This window comes from Hyla sarda, chromosome 6 (genome assembly GCF_029499605.1).
Source record: "Hyla sarda isolate aHylSar1 chromosome 6, aHylSar1.hap1, whole genome shotgun sequence".
Taxonomy (NCBI): domain Eukaryota; kingdom Metazoa; phylum Chordata; class Amphibia; order Anura; family Hylidae; genus Hyla; species Hyla sarda.
The window spans coordinates 73,742,627-73,763,949 of record NC_079194.1 but is presented as its reverse complement, the minus strand read 5'-3'; the positions used below and the strand labels follow the sequence as shown (position 1 = coordinate 73,763,949).

Here is a 21,323-nt window from a genome sequence, read left to right as displayed (position 1 = left end):
TAATGCTTAAAGGGGTACTCCAATGCAAAACAATTTTTTTGAATCAACTGGTGCCAGAAAGTTAAACAGATTTGTTAATTATTTCTATTAAAAAGTCTTAATCCTTCCTGTACTTATTAACTGCTGTATGTTCCACAGGAAGTTCTTTTCTACTTGAATTTATTTTCTTTCTGACCACAGTGCTCTCTGTTGACACCTCTGTCCATGTAAGGAACTGTCCAGAGCAGGAGAGGTTTGCTATGGGGATTTCCTCCTTCTCTGGACTGTTCCTAACAGGGACAGAGGTGTCAGCAGAGAGCACTGTGGTCAGACTGAAAAGAAATTCAAAAAGAAAAGAACTTTGTGTGGAACATACAGCAGCTGATAAGTACTGGAAGGATTAAGCTTTTTATTTGAAGGAATTTACAAATTTTTTATACTTTCTGGCACCAGTTGATTTGGAAAAATTTTTTTTCCCACTGGAATATCACTTTAAATCCAAGTCAGATCCAATGAGAATTCACATATTATGCACATGAATTCTTCATCAAGGTGAAAAAAAAATCTCATATTTCATATTAATGACATACTTGACATGTACGTTTGCTGTGCCGAATAAATCTGTTGCATATGAGCTACTGCGCTGGATATCCTTTCATCTTTGCATTATTATACAGCGTTGTCCACGCTGATCCGCGACGCAGTGAAGTCTTCATTGGGGTGAGCTGGAGCTACCCTCTTTACAATAATGACATACCGTATTTTTCGCCGTATAAGACGCACTTTTTCTTGCCCAAAACTGGGGGGGAAAAGTCGGTGCGTCTTATACGGTGAATACACCCCTATCGCGGAGGTCCCTGCGGCCATCAACGGTCGGGACCCGCGGCTAATACAGGACATCACCGATCACGGTGATGCCCTGTATTAACCCTTCAGACGCGGCGATCAAAGCTGACCGCCGCGTCTGAAGGGAAAGTGACACTAACCCGGCTGTTCAGTCAGGCTGTTCGGGACCGCCGCGATTTCACCGCGGCGTTCCCGAACATCCCGACTGAATAGCCGGGTTAGTGCTTACAGGACACCGGGAGGGACCTTACCTGCCTCCTCGGTGTCTTCTCCGTTCAGGGATCCCCTGTATGGCCGGCGCTCTCCTTCCTCATCATCACGTCGTCGCGTACGTGCGTCGGCGTGCGTAACGACGTGATGGCGGCGACGGAGAGCGAGGATACCCGGCCGGCAGCAGAGACGTTCCGGAGCGACGGGGACGCGGCGACAGCGATGGAGCGACAACCAGGGCAGCGGTGACGGGTCCGGAGCGGCGGGGACACGTGAGTATTACCTCCTATGCAGTGGTCTTCAATCTGCGGACCTCCAGATGTTGCAAAACTACAACTCCCAGCATGCCCGGACAGCCAACGGCTGTCCGGGCATGCTGGGAGTTGTAGTTTTGCAACATCTGGAGGTCCGCAGGTTGAAGACCACTATTGGGTTCCAAATCTTAATTTTTTTAGATTTTGCACCTATAAATTGGGTGCGTCTTATACGCCGGTGCGTCCTATAGGGCGAAAAATACGGTACTTCCTTTGCTGTTACATTATGTTTTATTATTTGTGTATTGTCATGCCCTCTTGTTACTGTACCTGCATATTTTCCTCCTCGGTTTATTTGCACAAAACAACCAACGAGCATTAAAAGTGTTAAAAGAGCCACAGCGCACATCAGTCCGATGAACCATCCTTGAGTAGATAGGCTCTGAGATGGGTTTGCATAAGCTGTAATAGAATAAAACACAAGGACACTTAGTATTCTTATAAATAGCAAATCCTACACTTTATTTTTCTATATTTTTTTCCATTCTAAAAGACTTTACTACTATGAATCCATAGCTCTGAGTGTATTTCTACACGTACTACAAGCAACATACACATTCCACACGAAGACTACAGTGAACATCAAGACAAACCTACTTCTCCACAAGTCATTTTTGTTTATCGTGTGATCTTCTCCATTGTCTTGAAGGATATACAGGATATAATATATAAATGTATCAGATTTCTGCTCTATATAGGATGAGCCATGTTAGACATTTGGCATCCATGCAAATATAAGGCTCCTACCCGTCAGTAGCGGGTCCGTTGGAAGATAGAGGGAGGAAAATTAGTGCTTGCGACGTTGTTTTCTCCCGCTTTCTTCCGGAAGAATAACGGCCGCAATAACAGACGGATCCTCTGTTGCCATTATGCCTCCCGTTGGGCTTCGTCACACTAATGGCCGTTAAAGGGGGAAAAAAAAAAACAGCAATGGAAGCAGTGAGTTTGCTCAGTAGTCCATAGAGACTATCTGGCCTTTGTGTGTTGCCATACAGACACTGGCCCTCATTTACTAAGAGTGTTGTGTAGGTTTCTTTGTGGGTTTTAATTCCCTACAATTTATTTTCCACGGTATTTACTAAGGTTTCCCTACATTTTCCACTTTCCCTACATTCTCCTTTTTTTACACCTGCTCCGATCTGTTGGGTTTTCCGCTGAAAACCACCACATTTTCTGTGGAAACCTTAGTAAATGTGTAGGGTTTTTGTGAAAATGTCGGAAACACTCCCCTTTTCGGCGACCACGCCCCTTTTTCGGGTTTTCTTAGCAAAATGGAGAGATGGTCAGGGTTTTTTTGCAATTCTGGCGCAAAATCTGGCGCAGACAGAATTTCTAGTGCAATGCGCCAGAATCTGGCGCACAACCCGATAAGACATGTCGGGTTTGCAATAGTAAATGAGGGCCACTGTCTTCTCTTCAACAAGCAGCAAGAGCCCATACACTTGTATGCACAGGTTGTATGAAGTCATTTTTTGGTTTAAAATTCTGTGCAGAATAATTTCGTAGTCTATTTTTCATAGCTACTTGAGATCTTTCTTCTGCTACAGAACTTAAAATCCCCTGCTCCCCCTCACACAGCAGTAGGGTTATATAATGGAACTCTGGTTGCCTGCAGGCTCCACTAGAGGACGTTTTGGAGTAACTTTGGGTTCAGACTAGTCTTATAAGATGTATTATTGCATCTGTTTTAAGTTTGTAGTTCTGACCTGACCCAAACTGACAGCTGTCAGTTCAGGGCATCGGATCCGTGGACAGGCCGGGACTAGTGGCTGTAATACAGGAGTAAAAATATGTCTGTATTAGGCTAGTGTGAACCCAACCTATGAGAGAGTCAAAGCAAACCCTTTAAAGAGGTAGTTCGGTGAAAACAATCTTATCTTTTATCCTGTGTAGTATCTGATTACAGTGACCCCCCCCGACCTACGATGGCCCCGACATACGATCATTTCAACATACGATGGCCTCTCAGAGGCCATCACATGTTGAAGGCAGCATCAACATACGATGCTTTCGCATAAACGGGTATCTGGCAGCGCTGACTGCTTCAGCTGGCACTGGATAGCCGTTTACGGTGCCCCTTGTGGTCCGCTGACGATCACTTACCTGTCCTCGGGGCTCCGGCGCGTCCTCTTCGGGATCCCCTGCATCATCAGCGCTCTCCATCGTCGTCATCACGTCGCTGCGCACGCCGTCCCGTCATCCAATAGGAGCGGTGTGCGTAGCGACGTGATGGCCGCGACGGAGAGCGAGGATGCCGGGGAAGCAGAGACCTTGCCGGAGCGATGGGCACACCCCGGGGACGCGGTGACAGCGATGGACGGCGACATCCAGGGCAGCGGTGATGGGTCCGGAGTGGCAGGGACACGTGAGTACAACCTCCAATACCAGTGGTCTTCAACCTGCAGACCTCCAGATGTTGCAAAACTACAACTCCTAGCATGCCAACGGCTGTCTGGGCATGCTGGGTGTTGTAGTTTTGCAACATCTGGAGGTCCGCAGGTTGTAGACCACTGTCCTATACTTTACTTTGCACGGATCCCTCAACATACGATGGTTTCAACAAACGATGGTCCATTTGGAACGGATTACCTTTGTATGTTGAGGGACCACTGTACACGGTTGTTGGACCGCTGGCACCCCAGTAATCTTTGGGACAGAACCCCCCCAGTGAGGAGCACAAGCCATTCATTTGTATGGGAGCGTCAAAGATACCTGACTCAAACACTCTAGAGCTCCCATACAAATGAAAGTAGTAGACAGCACGCACTCTCACCAAGAGCCGGGGTCCAGTTTTGGAGTTAGCAGGGGTCCCAGTAGTCAGGTCCCCCCTGTGATCAGATGCTGATTTTTACTGGACAACCCTTTCACGCTGAGAAATTCCTTCAGGAATTTCCAAATTGTCCTGCAGCAGCTTCCCATTGGCAATTGGATTCAGCTGCGCAGTTTACTCCATGTGACTTCTGTGATGGAATTGCCGCCAATGGCATGCTGGGAGTTGTAGTTAAGCAACAGCTGGAGGTTCTCAGTTTGAAGACCACTACTTTAATTCTTTTTTGCAGAGTTAAGTCATTATAAATTTAGTGAGGTCAATAAGTACAGAAAGTGGAGAAGCAGAAGGTTAGTTTAAAGAGGTTTTCCCACCTACCTATTGTCACGGCCTTGTGATCATTGGCCACTTAGCCCTACAGAACAGGAATAAGGTGACCCCCCCCCCAATGTCCTAATAAGTAGTGGTCCCAGAGGTAGGACACCCCACCAATCAGATATTTATAGCATCAATATGTAGGGCGTGAAAACCTCTTTAAGGTGTAAGGCAATCTAGTGGAGCATGAGGGTAAACCACATACAGTAGATACAGACAAATCCCAAGACCGACAGCAAAAGCATCAAGACAAACCTATAGCAGGAACTTTGGCAGCAAAAGCAGAAGTTTGAGTTGGAGAAGAAGAAATAGTAGAAAATCCTGGAAGAAATGAAAGTTTATTTAAGATATTTTCTTGTGCACAATTTCCAGTGTACATTGGATTAATCACTGGAAAATGACATTGTATAATCCCTGGAGCTATACAGTGATACTATCGATTCCTGCCGCTACAATAAGAAGTTATATGGATCTCACCGGCTTATGTTTTTCTATATTTGCAGTAACTGCATTAATATTGTTACATTATTGTTACACGGTTTTATTGCAACAATGACTTCTGGTTCTTTTTTACTTAAAGGAGATATCCAGTGGTGACCCAGTGGTGAACAACTTATCCCCTATCCTAAGGATAGGGGATAAGTATGAGATCGCGGGGGGTCCGACCGCTGGGGCCCCCTGCGATCTCCTGTACGGAGCCCCGACAGCCCGCGGGAAGGGGGCGTGTTGACCTCCGCACGAAGCGGCGGCCGACACACCCCCTCAATACAACTCTATGGCAGAGCCGAAGCGCTGCCTTCGGCAATCTCCGGCTCTGCCATAGAGATGTATTGAGGGGGCGTGTCGGCCGCCGCTTCGTGCGGAGGTCGACACCCGCTATCTGGACGGAGAGCCTGGCCCCCGTACAGAGAGATTGCAGGGGGCCCCAGAGGTCGGACCCCCCGCAATCTCAAACTTATCCCCTATCCTTAGGATAGGGGATAAGTTTTTCACCACTGGACTACCCCTTTAAAATAACATTGCGGTAATGAGGTGAGCTACTGAACAACCACATGCTGCTGTCAGCTTCTATAAAATTGCTTGCTAACCAGGGATTCAGTAATACCAATGGAGTAGTATTAAAGGGGTACTCCGGTGGAAAACTTTTTTTTTTAAATCAACTGATGCCAGAAAGTTAAACAGATTTGTAAATTACCGTACTTCTATCAAAAAAAATCTTAATCCTTCCAGTACTAATTAGCTGCTAAATACTACAGAGGAAATTCTTTTCTTTTTGGAACACAATGCTCTCTGCTGACATCATGACCACAGTTCTCTCTGCTGACATCTCTGTCCATTTTAGGAACTGTCCAGAGCAGAATATGTTTCCTATGGGGACTTTCTCCTACTCTGGACAGTTCTTAAAATGGACAGAGATGTCAGCAGAGAGCACTGTGGTCATAATGTCAGCTCTGTGTTCCAAAAAGAAAAGAACGTCCTTGTCACGATGCCGGCTGGCAGGAGGTGGATCCTCTGTGCCAGAGAGGGATGGCGAGGACCGTGCTAGTGGACCGGTTCTAAGACACTACTGGTTTTCACCAGAGCCCGCCGCAAAGCGGGATGGTCTTGCTGCGGCGGTAGTGACCAGGTCGTATCCACTAGCAACGGCACCTCTCTGGCTGCTGAAGATAGGCGCGGTACAAGGGAGTAGGCAGAAGCAAAGTCGGACGTAGCAGAAGGTCGGGGGCAGGCGGCAAGGTTCGTAGTCAGGGGAGATAGCAGTAGTTCTGGTACACAGGGTATAAACATACAAAACGCTTTCACTGGCACTAAGGCAACAAGATCCGGCAAGGGAGTGCAAGGGAGGAGACTAGATATAGCCAGGGAACAGGTGGGAACCAATTAAGCTAATTGGGCCAGGCACCAATCATTGGTGCACTGGCCCTTTAAGTCTCAGGGAGCTGGCGCGCGCGCGCCCTAGAGAGCGGAGCCGCGCGCGCCAGCACATGATCGCAGGAGACGGGAACGGGTAAGTGACCTGGGATGCGACTCGCAAGCGGGCGCGTCCCGCTGTGCGAATCGCATCCCCAACGGCCATGGCAGAGCAGCGCTCCCGGTCAGCGCTGACCGGGGAGCTGCAGGGAGAAGGACGCCGTGAGCGCTCCGGGGAGGAGCGGGGACCCGGAGCGCTAGGCGTAACAGTACCCCCCCCCTTAGGTCTCCCCTTCTCTTTATCGGGTAACTGCCTCCCCTGGGATGAGGACACCGGGAAAGGATGGAGGGACTCCTCAACGGCAGGCAGAACCGCAGGAGTAGGAATGGGGAGAGAGGGCAGAGGGCGAGACCTGGCACGGGGCAGTGTGACACCAGGACGAGGGCCATGAGGGGACACAGAGGTTTGCCTGATGGGACTGGGAGGGGGGGAGAGGCATTTCCTGAGGCAGGCAGAGTCCTTAATGACCTTAGGGGGAGCGGATACAGGAGGAACCACAGAGTCACGGCAAGGGTTACTGGGAACCGGTCTTAGACAGTCCTTGGAACAAGAGGGCCCCCAACTCTTGATCTCCCCAGTGGACCAATCCAGGGTTGGGGAATGAAGTTGAAGCCAGGGAAGTCCAAGGAGAATTTCCGAGGTGCAATTGGGGAGGACCAAAAGTTCAATCCTCTCATGATGAGATCCGATGCTCATTAGAAGGGGCTCCGTGCGGAAGCGTATGGTACAATCCAACCTGGCTCCGTTGACCGCGGAAACGTGGAGTGGCTTCACAAGACGGGTCACCGGAATGCGGAATTTATTCACTAAGGATTCCCGAATAAAATTCCCAGAAGCTCCAGAGTCCAGGCAGGCCACGGCTGAGAGGGGAGAGCTGGCTGAAGTGGAAATCCGAACAGGTACCGTGAGACGTGGAGAAGCCGACTTGGCATCAAGAGACGCCACACCCACGAGAGCTGGGTGCGAGCGTGCGTTTCCCAGACGTGGAGGACGGATTGGGCAATCCACCAAAAAATGTTCAGTACTGGCACAGTATAGACAAAGATTCTCTTCCTTACGGCGATTCCTCTCTTCCAGGGTCAGGCGAGACCGATCCACTTGCATGGCCTCCTCGGCGGGAGGCCTAGGCGCAGATTGCAGTGGAGACTGTGGGAGAGGTGTCCAGAGATCCAAGTCTCTTTCCTGGCGGAGCTCTTGATGCCTCTCAGAAAAACGCATGTCAATGCGAGTGGCTAGATGAATGAGTTCATGCAGGTTAGCAGGAGTCTCTCGTGCGGCCAGAACATCTTTAATGTTGCTGGATAGGCCTTTTTTAAAGGTCGCGCAGAGAGCCTCATTATTCCAGGATAGTTCAGAAGCAAGAGTACGGAATTGTATGGCGTACTCGCCAACGGAGGAATTACCCTGGACCAGGTTCAGCAGGGCAGTCTCAGCAGAAGAGGCTCGGGCAGGTTCCTCAAAGACACTTCGAATTTCCGAGAAGAAGGAGTGTACCGAGGCGGTGACGGGGTCATTGCGGTCCCAGAGCGGTGTGGCCCATGACAGAGCTTTTCCAGACAGAAGGCTGACTACGAAAGCCACCTTAGACCTTTCAGTGGGAAACAGGTCCGACATCATCTCCAAGTGCAATGAACATTGCGAAAGAAAGCCACGGCAAAACTTAGAGTCCCCATTAAATTTGTCCGGCAAGGACAGGCGGAGGCTAGGAGTGGCCACTCGCTGCGGAGGAGGTGCAGGAGCTGGCGGAGGAGAAGATTGCGACTGAAGTTGGCGCACAATGGTGGACACTTCCGACAGCTGGTGGGTTAGAAGGGCGACCTGTCGGGCGATATCAGAGACAGCTGGCAGGGGAACCTCAGCGGGATCCATGGCCGGATCTACTGTCACGATGCCGGCTGGCAGGAGGTGGATCCTCTGTGCCAGAGAGGGATGGCGAGGACCGTGCTAGTGGACCGGTTCTAAGACACTACTGGTTTTCACCAGAGCCCGCCGCAAAGCGGGATGGTCTTGCTGCGGCGGTAGTGACCAGGTCGTATCCACTAGCAACGGCACCTCTCTGGCTGCTGAAGATAGGCGCGGTACAAGGGAGTAGGCAGAAGCAAAGTCGGACGTAGCAGAAGGTCGGGGGCAGGCGGCAAGGTTCGTAGTCAGGGGAGATAGCAGTAGTTCTGGTACACAGGGTATAAACATACAAAACGCTTTCACTGGCACTAAGGCAACAAGATCCGGCAAGGGAGTGCAAGGGAGGAGACTAGATATAGCCAGGGAACAGGTGGGAACCAATTAAGCTAATTGGGCCAGGCACCAATCATTGGTGCACTGGCCCTTTAAGTCTCAGGGAGCTGGCGCGCGCGCGCCCTAGAGAGCGGAGCCGCGCGCGCCAGCACATGATCGCAGGAGACGGGAACGGGTAAGTGACCTGGGATGCGACTCGCAAGCGGGCGCGTCCCGCTGTGCGAATCGCATCCCCAACGGCCATGGCAGAGCAGCGCTCCCGGTCAGCGCTGACCGGGGAGCTGCAGGGAGAAGGACGCCGTGAGCGCTCCGGGGAGGAGCGGGGACCCGGAGCGCTAGGCGTAACAGTCCTCTATAGTATTCAGCAGTTAATAAGTACTGGAAGGATTGGGATTTTTTACTAGAAGTAATTTACAAATCTGTTTAACTTTCTGGCACCAGTTGGTTAAAAAAAAAAAAGAATACGTTTTCCACCGCAGTACCCCTTTAAATTAACTATAGAAATTAACTATAGAGATTGCCTATAGAAATGTTAGAATGAATCCTGGACAACCGCACACAAGTTATATACTGAGCTATACCAGTTCATAGCCGGTAGTTTAGCAGAGCCAGAACCTGTAGCTAATACAAGACATCACCGGTTAGAGTGATGTCCAGCATAAACCCTTGTATCGTCACCTTTGTAAACCCTTTATGGCACCAGTTGATTTGAAAAACATTTTTTTCTCACCAAAGTACTCCTTGAGGGTGCGTTCACACGGGCGTATTTGTCAGCGTATCTGCAGTTGCGGATCCGCTGACAAAGGCCCCTAAAGTGCTGCCCTCTTTGTGCCTGCTAATAGCGGCAATCCGCCGCTACCAGCAGACACACTGTGATGTGCGAGTCGCAGTGTATCCGCACATTGCGGCCGCTCCCCCGACTCCCTGAGCTACACAGAGAGTGGCCGCGATGTGTGCGAGTACACTGCAGGGTAACTCGCACATCGCAGTGTGTCTGCTGGTAGCGGCGGATTGCCGCTATTAGCAGGCACAAAGAGGGTAGCACTTTAGGGGCCTTTGTCAGCGGATCCGCAACTGCAGATACGCTGACAAATACGCCGGTGTGAAGGCACCCTTAAGGGTTTTTTGGTGCAAACAAGTTTGATGGACTATCCTGTCCTCTGTTCACTGCATAGATCTGGCCATAGCAGCCTCTACCATAGCAGGCCCATAGCAGCAATTGATTGCCTATACTAAGAATAGCCCATTGATCATGTTTGCCTAGAAAAACCATTTTAAAGGGAATCTGCTAGTATTGCCCGTGTGCAGGTGACACTGATCAAAATGGTGGTTACTTTATCTTCCTAGGTTCCGCTGTTACTGAGATAATGTTAAAAATTCATATATGTTACATAGTTACATAGCTAGTACGGTTGAAAAAAGACATATGTCCATCAAATAAACCAAAGAATTGAAGGGAAGAGGTATGGTTGGATGAAGGGGATGGGAGGTGATTTTATGTTTCTGCAGAAGCATTAAAGGGGTTATCCAGAAATAGAAAAGCAGAGCTAATTCCTATCAAGAACAGCTCCCCATCTGTCTCCAGGTTGGATGTGGTTCTGCAGCTCATTTCCATTAAAGTGAATAGAGCCAAGGTGTAATACCACACACAACCTGGGGACAGACGTATAGCTGTTTATGAAAGAAATTAGCTCTGTTTTTCTATTCCTGGATAACCCTTTGAATGTTATATTGTTCTAGGAATATATCTAACCCTGTTTTGAAACTTTCAACTGTTCCTGCTGTGACCAGTTCCTGAGGACGACTGTTTCATAAATTCACAGTTCTTATGGTAAAGAAGTGTCACCCTTTAAGACTAAATCTTTTCTTCTCCAGACGGAGGGAGTTATCCCTTGTCCTTTGGGGGGGGGGACAGTTTTTAGTCATATTTTTTGTATGGGCCATTTATATACTTGTATACATTGATTATATCCCCCTGTAAATACAGCACTTGGTGCACTCGGGGCATTCTCAGCATGCACGGTGATGACTGATCTATTCAGGGCTGGAGATCTCAGATTGTGCAGGATGTCAGCACAAAGCAGATATGGGCAGAAGAGGGAACATATGAATATTCATTAGCGGGTAGAGTAAAGGACCGGCCAGGAAGAAGAATTGGTGCACCTCAGGTCTAAAGCAACGCCCTGAGTGCACCAAGAGCCTCCTACATATGTAATGTCCCAGTACAGGACATGGTCCTGCACTGCAGTTAGGCCCTGTCAGGTTGAGTCCCTCGGTGACCTGGGGGCTCTCCTGCAGGGTCTCCCCTGCTGTTTCTATAATGTTATTTGTCCTACCTTGTGTGTAGTCAGTATCCTAATGTATAGATAGTCTAAAGGACCTGCGAGTTGTCTAAAGGACCTGAGGAATGTCACATGTTATGTTGTCACATGATGTTACCCAGAGAGCACCAGCTTAACCTATGACCCGCAGCTTGACCAATGGGCCTTAGTCCAGCCCCCCACTGTATAAAGGGGCGGCCATTACAATTCACTCTCTTTGAGATCAGTCTTTACTGAGACCAGAAACCCCCAGAGATCTCAGTGCCTGTGACCAGCATCTGGAAGGCCACAAAGCTAGTCATTCCAGTAAGTCAAAAGTCTATGTCTGCTGTCACTACAAATAGTAGTCCAGCCTAGGGTCACGCCTTTAAGCTAATTGTTTCAAGTCTATTACAAGTATAATTGGTCCCAGCAAGCTGCGAGGTCCTTCTGGGTTCCTGGCCACTGCTCTGGGAATCTGGCCTAGCTGTGAAGATAATTCCATCTGTCTTAACTCAGTAAAGCCTCCGTTAAACCATAACTGGTTGTGGACTCTCCTTTCCTTAACTAGCCATTGGAATAGCGGAGATACCGTTCGTGTGGTTCCGGTACCCAAAAACCACTCTGGCATCACGAACACTAGGGGTTAATAACATCTTGCCCCAGGGGGTTAATACCATCTGACCCCACCACCTACACCGCTAAACCCGTGGTCCCACCATACATGGGTGGTCCACCACACATATATGGTTTATTAACAATATCTTGGCGACAGCGGCACGTAAGAAGATAAGGTCACCACACTATCAGGCAGTGCCAGCAGATTAGTGCGGGTGATGCTGATGATCGATTTCCTTTAACACTTACAGTTTACACACCATTTCCTAACTAAAGTAGTTAGGTGTAAGTTGCTACAATTTTTTTATCAAATGGTGCACTGCAGACCTTCAATCTGTCACATCTGTGACTGTATGTGTGCTTTAAACCGAAACTATGCCAGCAATGAGCTATCATGGGTTTCAGCTACGATTTAAACCAATTACTGCTGTAAATTATAGAAAATCTGTCAGGCTGGAGCAATTAAGTAAATTCCCTGCATAATTCTTAATTATTTCCAATTCTGCTTTGCAATGCAATGATGTCAGGGGATAGTCCAATATATCCAACACAGACGTAACCCGGCACTGTTACTTCACAAATGGGAATATTCATGTAACTCCTACAGCCGTCAGACCGTCTTCGTGCTCACATATAAGACAAGATATGGATCCAATGCAAAGATATAGAAAAATGGAGCACTCATCCGGTCTTTGATAGAGAAAAGCTTCTTTATTGCATCAAGAAAATCTTGGCGTTCTCATGGAGTGCGGGAGAATGGACAGGAGCAGGGTGGGTGGGGAAGTGGGTTGGGCGACGGTCCGTATCGCGCAAACTGCCTGACGAAGGGGCCTGACGAAGCGCAGTTTGCGCGATACGGACCGTCGCCCAACCCACTCCCCCGGCTCCTGTCCGCTCTCCCGCACTCCATGAGAACGCCAAGATTTTCTTGATGCAATCAAGAAGCTTTTCTCTATCAAAGACCGGATGCCAGGGGATAGATCTCATTGGGCAAGACAAGACATAGACAGTAATGAAAGCACTGATATATGGTGCCACACATGTTGGTAAAGAGTCAATTTCAAGACCACTGTCTTTACAGTTCTTCAGGGAGATGAGTAACTCTTAGTACATTTCTGGGAACCTGGATGGGAACCAGCATTAGTGACTCATCATGTGAATTCCCAGTTATTAGTAGGTGTGCCAAGTCTGCCACAAAATTATGTTTTGTTTGCATTGCAGGTGGTCCATCTCATGTCCTTGTAAAAAGCGATCTTCCCCTATAAGGACAGAAAGGACCAATTGTCTGGATTTTGGATGTTATTTAGTTTTTGTTCCCATAAACATACAGAACCCGTCATTAAAGTGTTTCCATCATGCATAGAGGACGTGAAAGGACATCCATAGACATGTTCCTCCATTTCTGATGCTCATAATGCTCAAGATATTGCCAAGTAATTTTGAGAATGCTTATAACCTATAATAAGCCTTACTTGCTTGTGTTAAGGTCTGTTCCTCCTCGCTCACCGGCTTGCTACATCCAACACGGGTACATGCCTGAAGGTAGAACTTGTACTTCATACCAAGCTCAAGACGGGGAACTTTGTGACTTACTGCATCTGGGTTAGTTATGGTGATGTTATGTAACCGCCCAAGGACATCACTTTCATTAACTAGAACACACAGAAATAAAACCTAATTAGATGTAAAAACATAAAATCTGATTTAGAATTTTTTTCATTTCAATATTTTCTTGTATACTTTATACAAAATATACCAATAAAACTGTCAGCTTAGGGTGTATGTGCAAGGTCATATCTAATGGATAGCTATAGGTGTTACATAGTTATAGGCCCCGTTCCCACTTATCCAGCTCAGTTTTCCTCCTGTGTGGTAGTAAATTGTCGAAGAGAAACTAATGCTAGAATTGATCCAATTGCTCTCATTGGAATTGTTCAAAGCATCCAGCGTGTCAGTGGGGATGCTCGACTGGTCCAGACACCTCAAAGGAAAAAGTGTCCTGCAAAATGTGAAAAGGCCTGATGACAACGAATGCATCTTTGCATCAACTATGGCATCAGTTGGGGTAAATTTTTTTTTTATGTAAACCTTAAAGGAGTTCTGGAGTGAAAAATAACTTATCCCCTATCCAAAGGGGGGTCCGAGCGCTGGAACCACCTGCGATCTCCTGAACAGGGCCCTGGCAGTTTGCTGGAAGGGGGCATGTCGACCCCGCATGGAGCACCAGCCAACACGCCCCCTCCATGAATCCCATAGAGAAGGTGGTGTGTAGGCCGCGGCTTCCTGCGGGGGTCGGAACGTCCGCTTCCGGCAGACTGCCGGGGCCCCGTTTAGGAGATCATGGGGGGAGGGGGGGTCCCAGCGCTCGGACCCCCCCTGCGATCTATAACTTATCCCATAGGGGATAAGTTATTTTTCACTGCACTACTCCTTTAATATAGAATAACATAGAAAAATATGCTAGGACCTAATGCAAAATCTGTTAACAGCTTAGGGCCCATGTGCAACATCTGGTCGAATATCTTACCAGTGAAAAAATAGACTAAATACATTGGCCACTACTTACATTTGTATGAGATACTTTTGTTATCCAACTTTGATGTAATGTCTTTAACCCCTTAAGGACTGAGCCCTTTTTCACCTTAAGGACTCGGCCATTTTTTGCACATCTGACCACTGTCACTTTAAACATTAATAACTCTGGAATGCTTTTAGTTATCATTCTGATTCCGAGATTGTTTTTTCGTGACATATTCTACTTTAACATAGTGGTAACATTTTATGGTAACTTGCATCCTTTCTTGGTGAAAACTCCCAAAATTTGATGAAAAATTAGAAAATTTAGCATTTTTCTAACTTTGAAGCTCTCTGCTTGTAAGGAAAATGGATATTCCAAATAATTTTTTTTATTCACATATACAATATGTCTACTTTATGTTTGCATCATAAAATTGACGTGTTTTTACTTTTGGAAGACACCAGAGGGCTTCAAAGTTCAGCAGCAATTTTCCAATTTTTCACAAAATTTTGAAACTCGCTTTTTTTCAGGGACCAGTTCAGGTTTGAAGTGGATTTGAAGGGTCTTCATATTAGAAATTCCCCATAAATTACCCCATTGTAAAAACTGCACCCCCCAAAGTATTCAAAATGACATTCAGTCAGCGTTTTAACCCTTTAGGGGTTTTTACAGGAATAGCAGCAAAGTAAAGGAGAAAATTCACAATCTTCATTTTTTACACTCGCATGTTCTTGTAGACCCAATTTTTGAATTTTTGCAAGGGGTAAAAAGGAGAACATTTTTACTTGTATTTGAAACCCAATTTCTCTTGAGTAAGCACATACCTCATATGTCTATGTTAATTGTTCGGCGGGCGCAGTAGAGGGCTCAGAAGGGAAGGAGCGCCAAATGGTTTTTGGGGGGCATGTCACCTTTAGGAAGCCTCTATGGTGCCAGAACAGCAAAAAACCCCACATGGCATACCATTTTGGAAACTAGACCCCTCGGGGAACATAACAAGGGGTAAAGTAAACCTTAATACCCCACAGATAATTCACGACTTTTGCATATGTAAAAAAAAATTAATTTTTTTTTTACCTAAAATGCTTGATTTCCCAAAAGTTTTACATTTTTAAAAAGGGTAATAGCAGAAAATACCCCCCAAAATTTGAAGCCCAATTTCTCCCGATTCAGAAAACACCCCAAATGGGGGTGAAAAGTGCTCTGCTGGCGCACTACAGGTCTCAGAAGAGAAGGAGTCACATTTGGCTTTTTGAAAGCAAATTTTGCTCTGGGGGCATGCCGCATTTAGGAAGCCCCTATGGTGCCAGGACAGCAAAAAAAAAAACCCACATGGCATACCATTTTGGAAACTAGACCCCTCGGGGAATGTAACAAGGGGTAAAGTGAACCTTTATACCCCACAGGGGTTTCACAACTTTTGCATATGTAAAAAAATAAAAAATAAATTTTACCTAAAATGCTTGGTTTCCCAAAAAATTTACATTTTTACAAAGGGTTAAAGCAGAAAATACCTCCCAAAATTTGAAGCCCAATTTCTCCTGATTCAGAAAACACCCCATATGGGGGTGAAAAGTGCTCTGCTGGCGCACTACAGGTCTCAGAAGAGAAGGAGTCACATTTGGCTTTTTGAAAGCAAATTGTGCTCTGGGGGCATGCCGCATTTAGGAAGCCCCTATGGTGCCAGAACAGCAAAAAAAAAAAACCCACATGGCATACTATTTTGGAAACTAGACCCCTCGGGGAACGTAACAAGGGGTTAAGTGAACCTTAATACCCCACAGGCATTTCACGAATTTTGCATATGTAAAAAAAAAAAAAAAATTTTAACCTAAAATGCTTCTTTTCCCAAACATGTTTAAAAAGGGTAAAAGCCGAAAATACCCCCCAAAATTTGTTAGGCAATTTCTCCCGAGTACGGCGATACCCCATATGTGGCCCTAAACTGTTGCCTTGAAAGACGGCAGGGCTCCAAAGTGAGAGCGCCATGCGCATTTGAGGCCTAAATTAGGGATTGCATAGGGGTGGACATAGTGGAATTCTACGCCAGTGATTCCCAAACAGGGGGCCTCCAGCTGTAGTAAAACTCCCAGCATGCCTGGACAGTCAACGGCTGTCCGACAATACTGGGAGTTGTTATTTTGCAACAGCTGGAGGCTCCGTTTTAGAAACCGTGGCGTACCAGACGTTTTTTATTTTTATTGGGGAGGGGAGGGGGGCTGTGTAGGGGTATGTGTATATGTAGTGTTTTTTACTTTTTATTTTATTGTGTGTTAGTGTAGTGTAATGTAGTGTTTTTAGGGTACAGTCGCACGGGCGGGGGTTCACAGTAATTTCTCGCTGGCAGTTTGAGCTGCGGCAGAAAATTTGCCGCAGCTCAAACTTGCAGCCCAATACTTACTGTAAACCTCCGCCCATGTGAGTGTACCCTGTACATTCACATGGGGGCGGGGGGGCCGAACATCCAGCTTTTGCAAAACTACAACTCCCAGCATGTGCTGACAGACTGTACATGCTGAGAGTTTTAGTTTTGCAACAGCTGTAGGCACACTGGTTATGTATCACTGAGTTTGTGACCTCACTCAGTGTTTCAAAACCAGTGTGCCTCCAGCTGTTGCAAAACTACAACTCCCAGCATGTACGGTGCATGGTGTAAGGTGGTGCTGGGAGTTGTAGTTTGCAACAGCTGGAGGCACACCGGTCGTGAAACACTGAGTTAGGTAAAAAGAAACTCTGAGTTTCACAGCCATTGTGCCTTCAGCTGTTGCAAAACTACAACCCTCAGCAGTCACCGACAGCCAATGGGCATGCTGGGAGTTGTAGTTATGCAACAAGCAGATGCACCACTACAACTCCCAGCATGCACTTTAGCTGTTTGTGCAAGCTGGGAGTTGTAGTTATACAACAGCTGAAGGTACACTTTTCCATAGAAAAAATGTGCCTCCAGCTGTTGCAAAACCATAAGTCCCAGCATGCCCATAAGGGAATGCTGGGAGTTGTGGTGGTCTGCCTCCTGCTGCTGCATAACTACAGCTCCCAGCATGCCCTTTTTGCATGCTGGGAGCTGTTGCTAAGCAACAGCAGGAGGCTGTCACTCACCTCCTGCTGCTGCTCCGTCGCAGGACAGTCCCTCGCCGCGGCCGTCGCTCCTGGGGCCCCGATCCCAACAGGGACGCCGGGGATCAGGGTCCCCAGCACCCGGGGTCTTCTGCCCGCACCCGCTCACGTCCTCCGGAATAGGGGCGGAGCGGGTGCGGGAGTGACACCCGCAGCAGGTGCCCTGATTGGTCGGCCGGTAATCCAGCCGAAGAATCAGGGCGATCGTGAGGTGGCACCAGTGCCACCTCACCCCTGCTGGCTCTGGCTGTTCGGGGCCGTCAGAGACCCGATTGACCCGGACCCGGACACTGGAGACCCGATTGACCCGGAATCGCCGCAGATCGCTGGACTGAATTGTCCAGCAATCTGCTGCCATCGCCGACATGGGGGGGGGGGCATAATGACCCCCCCTGGGCGATATGCCGGGATGCCTGCTGAATGATTTCAGCAGGCATCCAGCTCCGGTCCCCAACCGGCTAGCGGTGGGGACCGGAATTCCCACGGGCTTATGGATACGCCCTGCTTCCTTAAGGATTTGGAATGCAGGAGGTATCCATACGCCCTGCGTCCTTAAGAGGTTAAAGCAAGTCAAAATGAGGCTCAGTAGTGTGTGTGGCCTCCACCTGAGCATGCTCCTGATGAGGTGGCGGATGGTCTCCTGAGGAATGTCCTCCCAGAACTGGACTAAAGTATCTGCCAACGTTGGTGGATGGAGTGAGATGTGATGTCCCAGATGTGCTCAATCGGATTCAGGTCTGGGGAATGGGCGGGCCAGTCCATAGCATCAATGCCTTCCTCTTGCAGGAACTGCTGACACACTCCAGCCACATGAGGTCTAGCATTGTCTTGCATTAGGAGGAACCCAGGGCCAACTGCACCAGCATATGGTCTCACAAGGGGTCTGAGGATCTCATCTCAGTACCTAATGGCAGTCAGGCTACCTCTGGCAAGCACATGGAAGGTAGGGCTGTGAAGCCCCCCAAAGAAATGCCACCCCACAATATTACTGACCCACCGCCAAACCGGTCATGCTGGAGGATGTTGCAGCCAGCAGAACGTTCTCCACGGCATCTCCAGATTCTGTCACGTCTGTCATATGTGCTCAGTGTGAACCTGCTTTCATCTGTGAAGAGCACAGGGCAACAGTGGCGAATTAGCCAATCTTGGTGTTCTCTGGAAAATGCCAAAGATCCTGCACGGCGTTGGGCTGTAAGCGCAACCCCCACCTGTGGATGTCGGGCCCCCATACAACCCTCATGGAGTCTGTTGCTCACCGTTTGAGTGGATACATGCACATTTGTTGTCTGCTGGAGGTCATTTTGCAGGGCTCTGGCAGTGCTCCTCATGCTCCTCCTTGCACAAAGGCGGAGGTAGCGGTCCTGCTGCTGGGTTGTTGCCCTTCTATGGCCTCCTCCACATCTCCTGATGTACTGGCCTGTCTCCTGGTAGCGCCTCCTCCACTACGCTGACAGACACAGCAAACCTTCTTGCCACAGCTCACATTGATGGGCCATCCTGGATGAGCTGCACTACCTGAGCCACTTGTGTGGGTTGTAGACTCCGTCTCATGCTACCACTAGAGTGAAAGCACCGCCAGCATTCAAAAGTGACCAAAACATCAGCCAGGAAGCATAGGAACTGAGAAGTGGTCTGTGGTCACCACCTGCAGAACCACTCCTTTATTGTAGGTGTCTTGCTAATTGCCAATAATTTCCACCTGCTGTCTGTTCCATTTGCACAACAGCATGTGAAATTGCTTGTCAATCAGTGTTGCTTCCTGAGTGGACAGTGTGATTTCACAAAAGTGTGATTGACTTGGAGTTACATTGTGTTGTTTAAGTGTTCCCTTTATTTTTTTGAGCAGTGTATTAGCCATCTAAGATGGGATATGGCTATGGGTAGATACTTCTTCTTGGACCCCTATATAGTCCATATCAGAGAGCCAAGAACACCTCCCGCAGACAAAACAAACACAACCATGTTTCCCATGATCCTCCATTTATGCTTCTTAGAGAAGAGGTTATACTTGGTGGAAAACATTTTAAATTTATTTTATGAACTTTTTTTATTTTTCAGATAAAATGTACCTACTTGTCTGGTACTGCAGAACGTAGCCGGTTAGGATACCATTTGGTCTCTTTGGTGAAGCCCAGGACAGTTTGAAGGACTCCAAGTCCGAACTTACAATTCGTAGGAGCTGTGGTTGTTCAGGCACTTTAAAAAAACAACAACAAAAAAAACAATATTATTAAAATAAACAGTATACGTTAAAACCTCTCCCTAAGACTTTGAGAAGATCACTGCTTTATCCAGATCATATTTCCTGTGACAGATTTTCAGTTCCATCATATTATTCTATAAAGTGAAGGCGTTCGCACATGGGCATAAGGCAATGCCATATATAAGATAGGGACTATTGATAGCATTCAGAATATTTGGCAGACTAGATGGGCCAAATGGATCTTTTCTGCTGACAGACTCTATCCCCCCCTCCCCCCCAGAAGACCACTTTCTAGTGCAATTTTGGCTGGTTGTCTCAAAGAGGTTCTACTGTACTTCAGTATTCACAGATCATCTACCATTTCATGGAATAATTGACACTTGTTTTCCATCACATCTTCTTACCTCCTTCCGGAGCTTGGAATGTGACTGGGATACTCTCTGGACCATCACCTCGATTGTTATAGGCTGCAACAGTTACTTGATACTCGCAGAACGGATGATGTATTTGGATTTTCCCTGAGTTCCTCTGACCTGGAAATGACAGAGTATGGCGCTCCCCATGATGGATCTTTCCATCATACAGACTTTTTACTTTCCAGTAGATTATCTAGACAGAAGGATAAAGACATATTAGGAATAATTTACCATTTGAACCATAAAGCAGAACTCCCAGCTTACCACATAGTGAGGGTATTTTGACTCATATCTGCATGAAAACTACTGAATCGTCACATGTGCGAAAATTAACATATGCGGAAATTTGCATATACAAAAATTAACATAAGCTAACATTATCATATGCAAATTTTCGCATATGCGAAAATTCGCACGCCAGTCTCACACAGTAGTATTAGAGCCTTCTTACACCACATAAGCTGGAAGCAGAGAGGGATGATCACTGTGATGTGTACTGTGAAAAAAAACAAAAAACGAATATTCATAATTACGAATATATAGCGCTATATTCGCGAATATTCACGAATTCGCGAATATGCGATATTCGCGAATAAAATTCGAATTGCTAATATTCGCAAGCAACACTACTTCTGATTATACTAAGGATCCAAAAGAAAAAAATGGGGCCTTGATCGAGTGCTACTGTTCTGGAACACACATGGATGTTTGAAATGTCACAAATGCACAAAAAGTTTCGACAATGGACAAAGTATTTCGGTGCTCACACCTGCCTTCAAAAATAATCAGGTTCTAGTGACCTGATCTGACTCCATGTGCTGTTAATGGATCAAGGTCCCATTTTTTCTTTTGCTCATGCCAGTTTCCATTCCGCATCCTTGGGTACACGGATAGGGGTTGTTGAGCTGCAAACTGTGTATATATTTGGCCAGTAGGTAGATGCAGAAGTCGGCACAACCACAGTTATTAGCATTTCGAATTCACCGCTATGGCCGCGTACTCAGTGGGGTGGATGAAACAAGAAACAACTTGCGGAGGTGCTAAATCTCTAGGAGCCAACAAGTAAGTCCACATCAACAATAGAAAAGAATGACGAGAGGCCACTCACCGCCTGGCGTGATGTCCTGCCTTGCTGGTGTTTTTTATGCACTAAGATAATAAAGTGAAGCACATTATGTGGTGAGTGGCCTCTCGTCATTCTTTTCTATTGTGATGTGTATATATTTCAATACCACATGCTTACCATAGAGCTGTGGTTACCCAATAGCCCAACCTAAAAAGGTTAGTACAGCACTATAGGTGTGGTGGCGGGTTCATTCCTCTCCTAAAATACTACACCACGGAGCGCCCCAGCGGTTTTTATTTTTTCTGTCTTTAAAGGGGTACTCCACCCCTAGACATCTTATCCCCTATCCAAAGGATATGGGATAAGATGTCTGATCAAGGGGGTCCC

General features: G+C 47.3%; 1 protein-coding gene across 1 annotated transcript in view; it reads right to left on the bottom strand.

Moving 5' to 3' along the window:
* Positions 1 to 21,323, bottom strand: part of CHL1 (cell adhesion molecule L1 like) — a 186,720-nt gene that overhangs the window by 7,085 nt on the left and 158,312 nt on the right. Inside the window, exons 20-24 of the mRNA XM_056524135.1 lie at positions 19,859 to 20,063; positions 19,325 to 19,447; positions 13,089 to 13,268; positions 4,747 to 4,812; positions 1,620 to 1,751 (exon numbers count right to left, since the gene is read on the bottom strand). Coding sequence (XP_056380110.1) covers positions 1,620 to 1,751; positions 4,747 to 4,812; positions 13,089 to 13,268; positions 19,325 to 19,447; positions 19,859 to 20,063 — 706 coding nt within the window. The remainder of the gene's footprint in view (positions 1 to 1,619; positions 1,752 to 4,746; positions 4,813 to 13,088; positions 13,269 to 19,324; positions 19,448 to 19,858; positions 20,064 to 21,323) is intronic.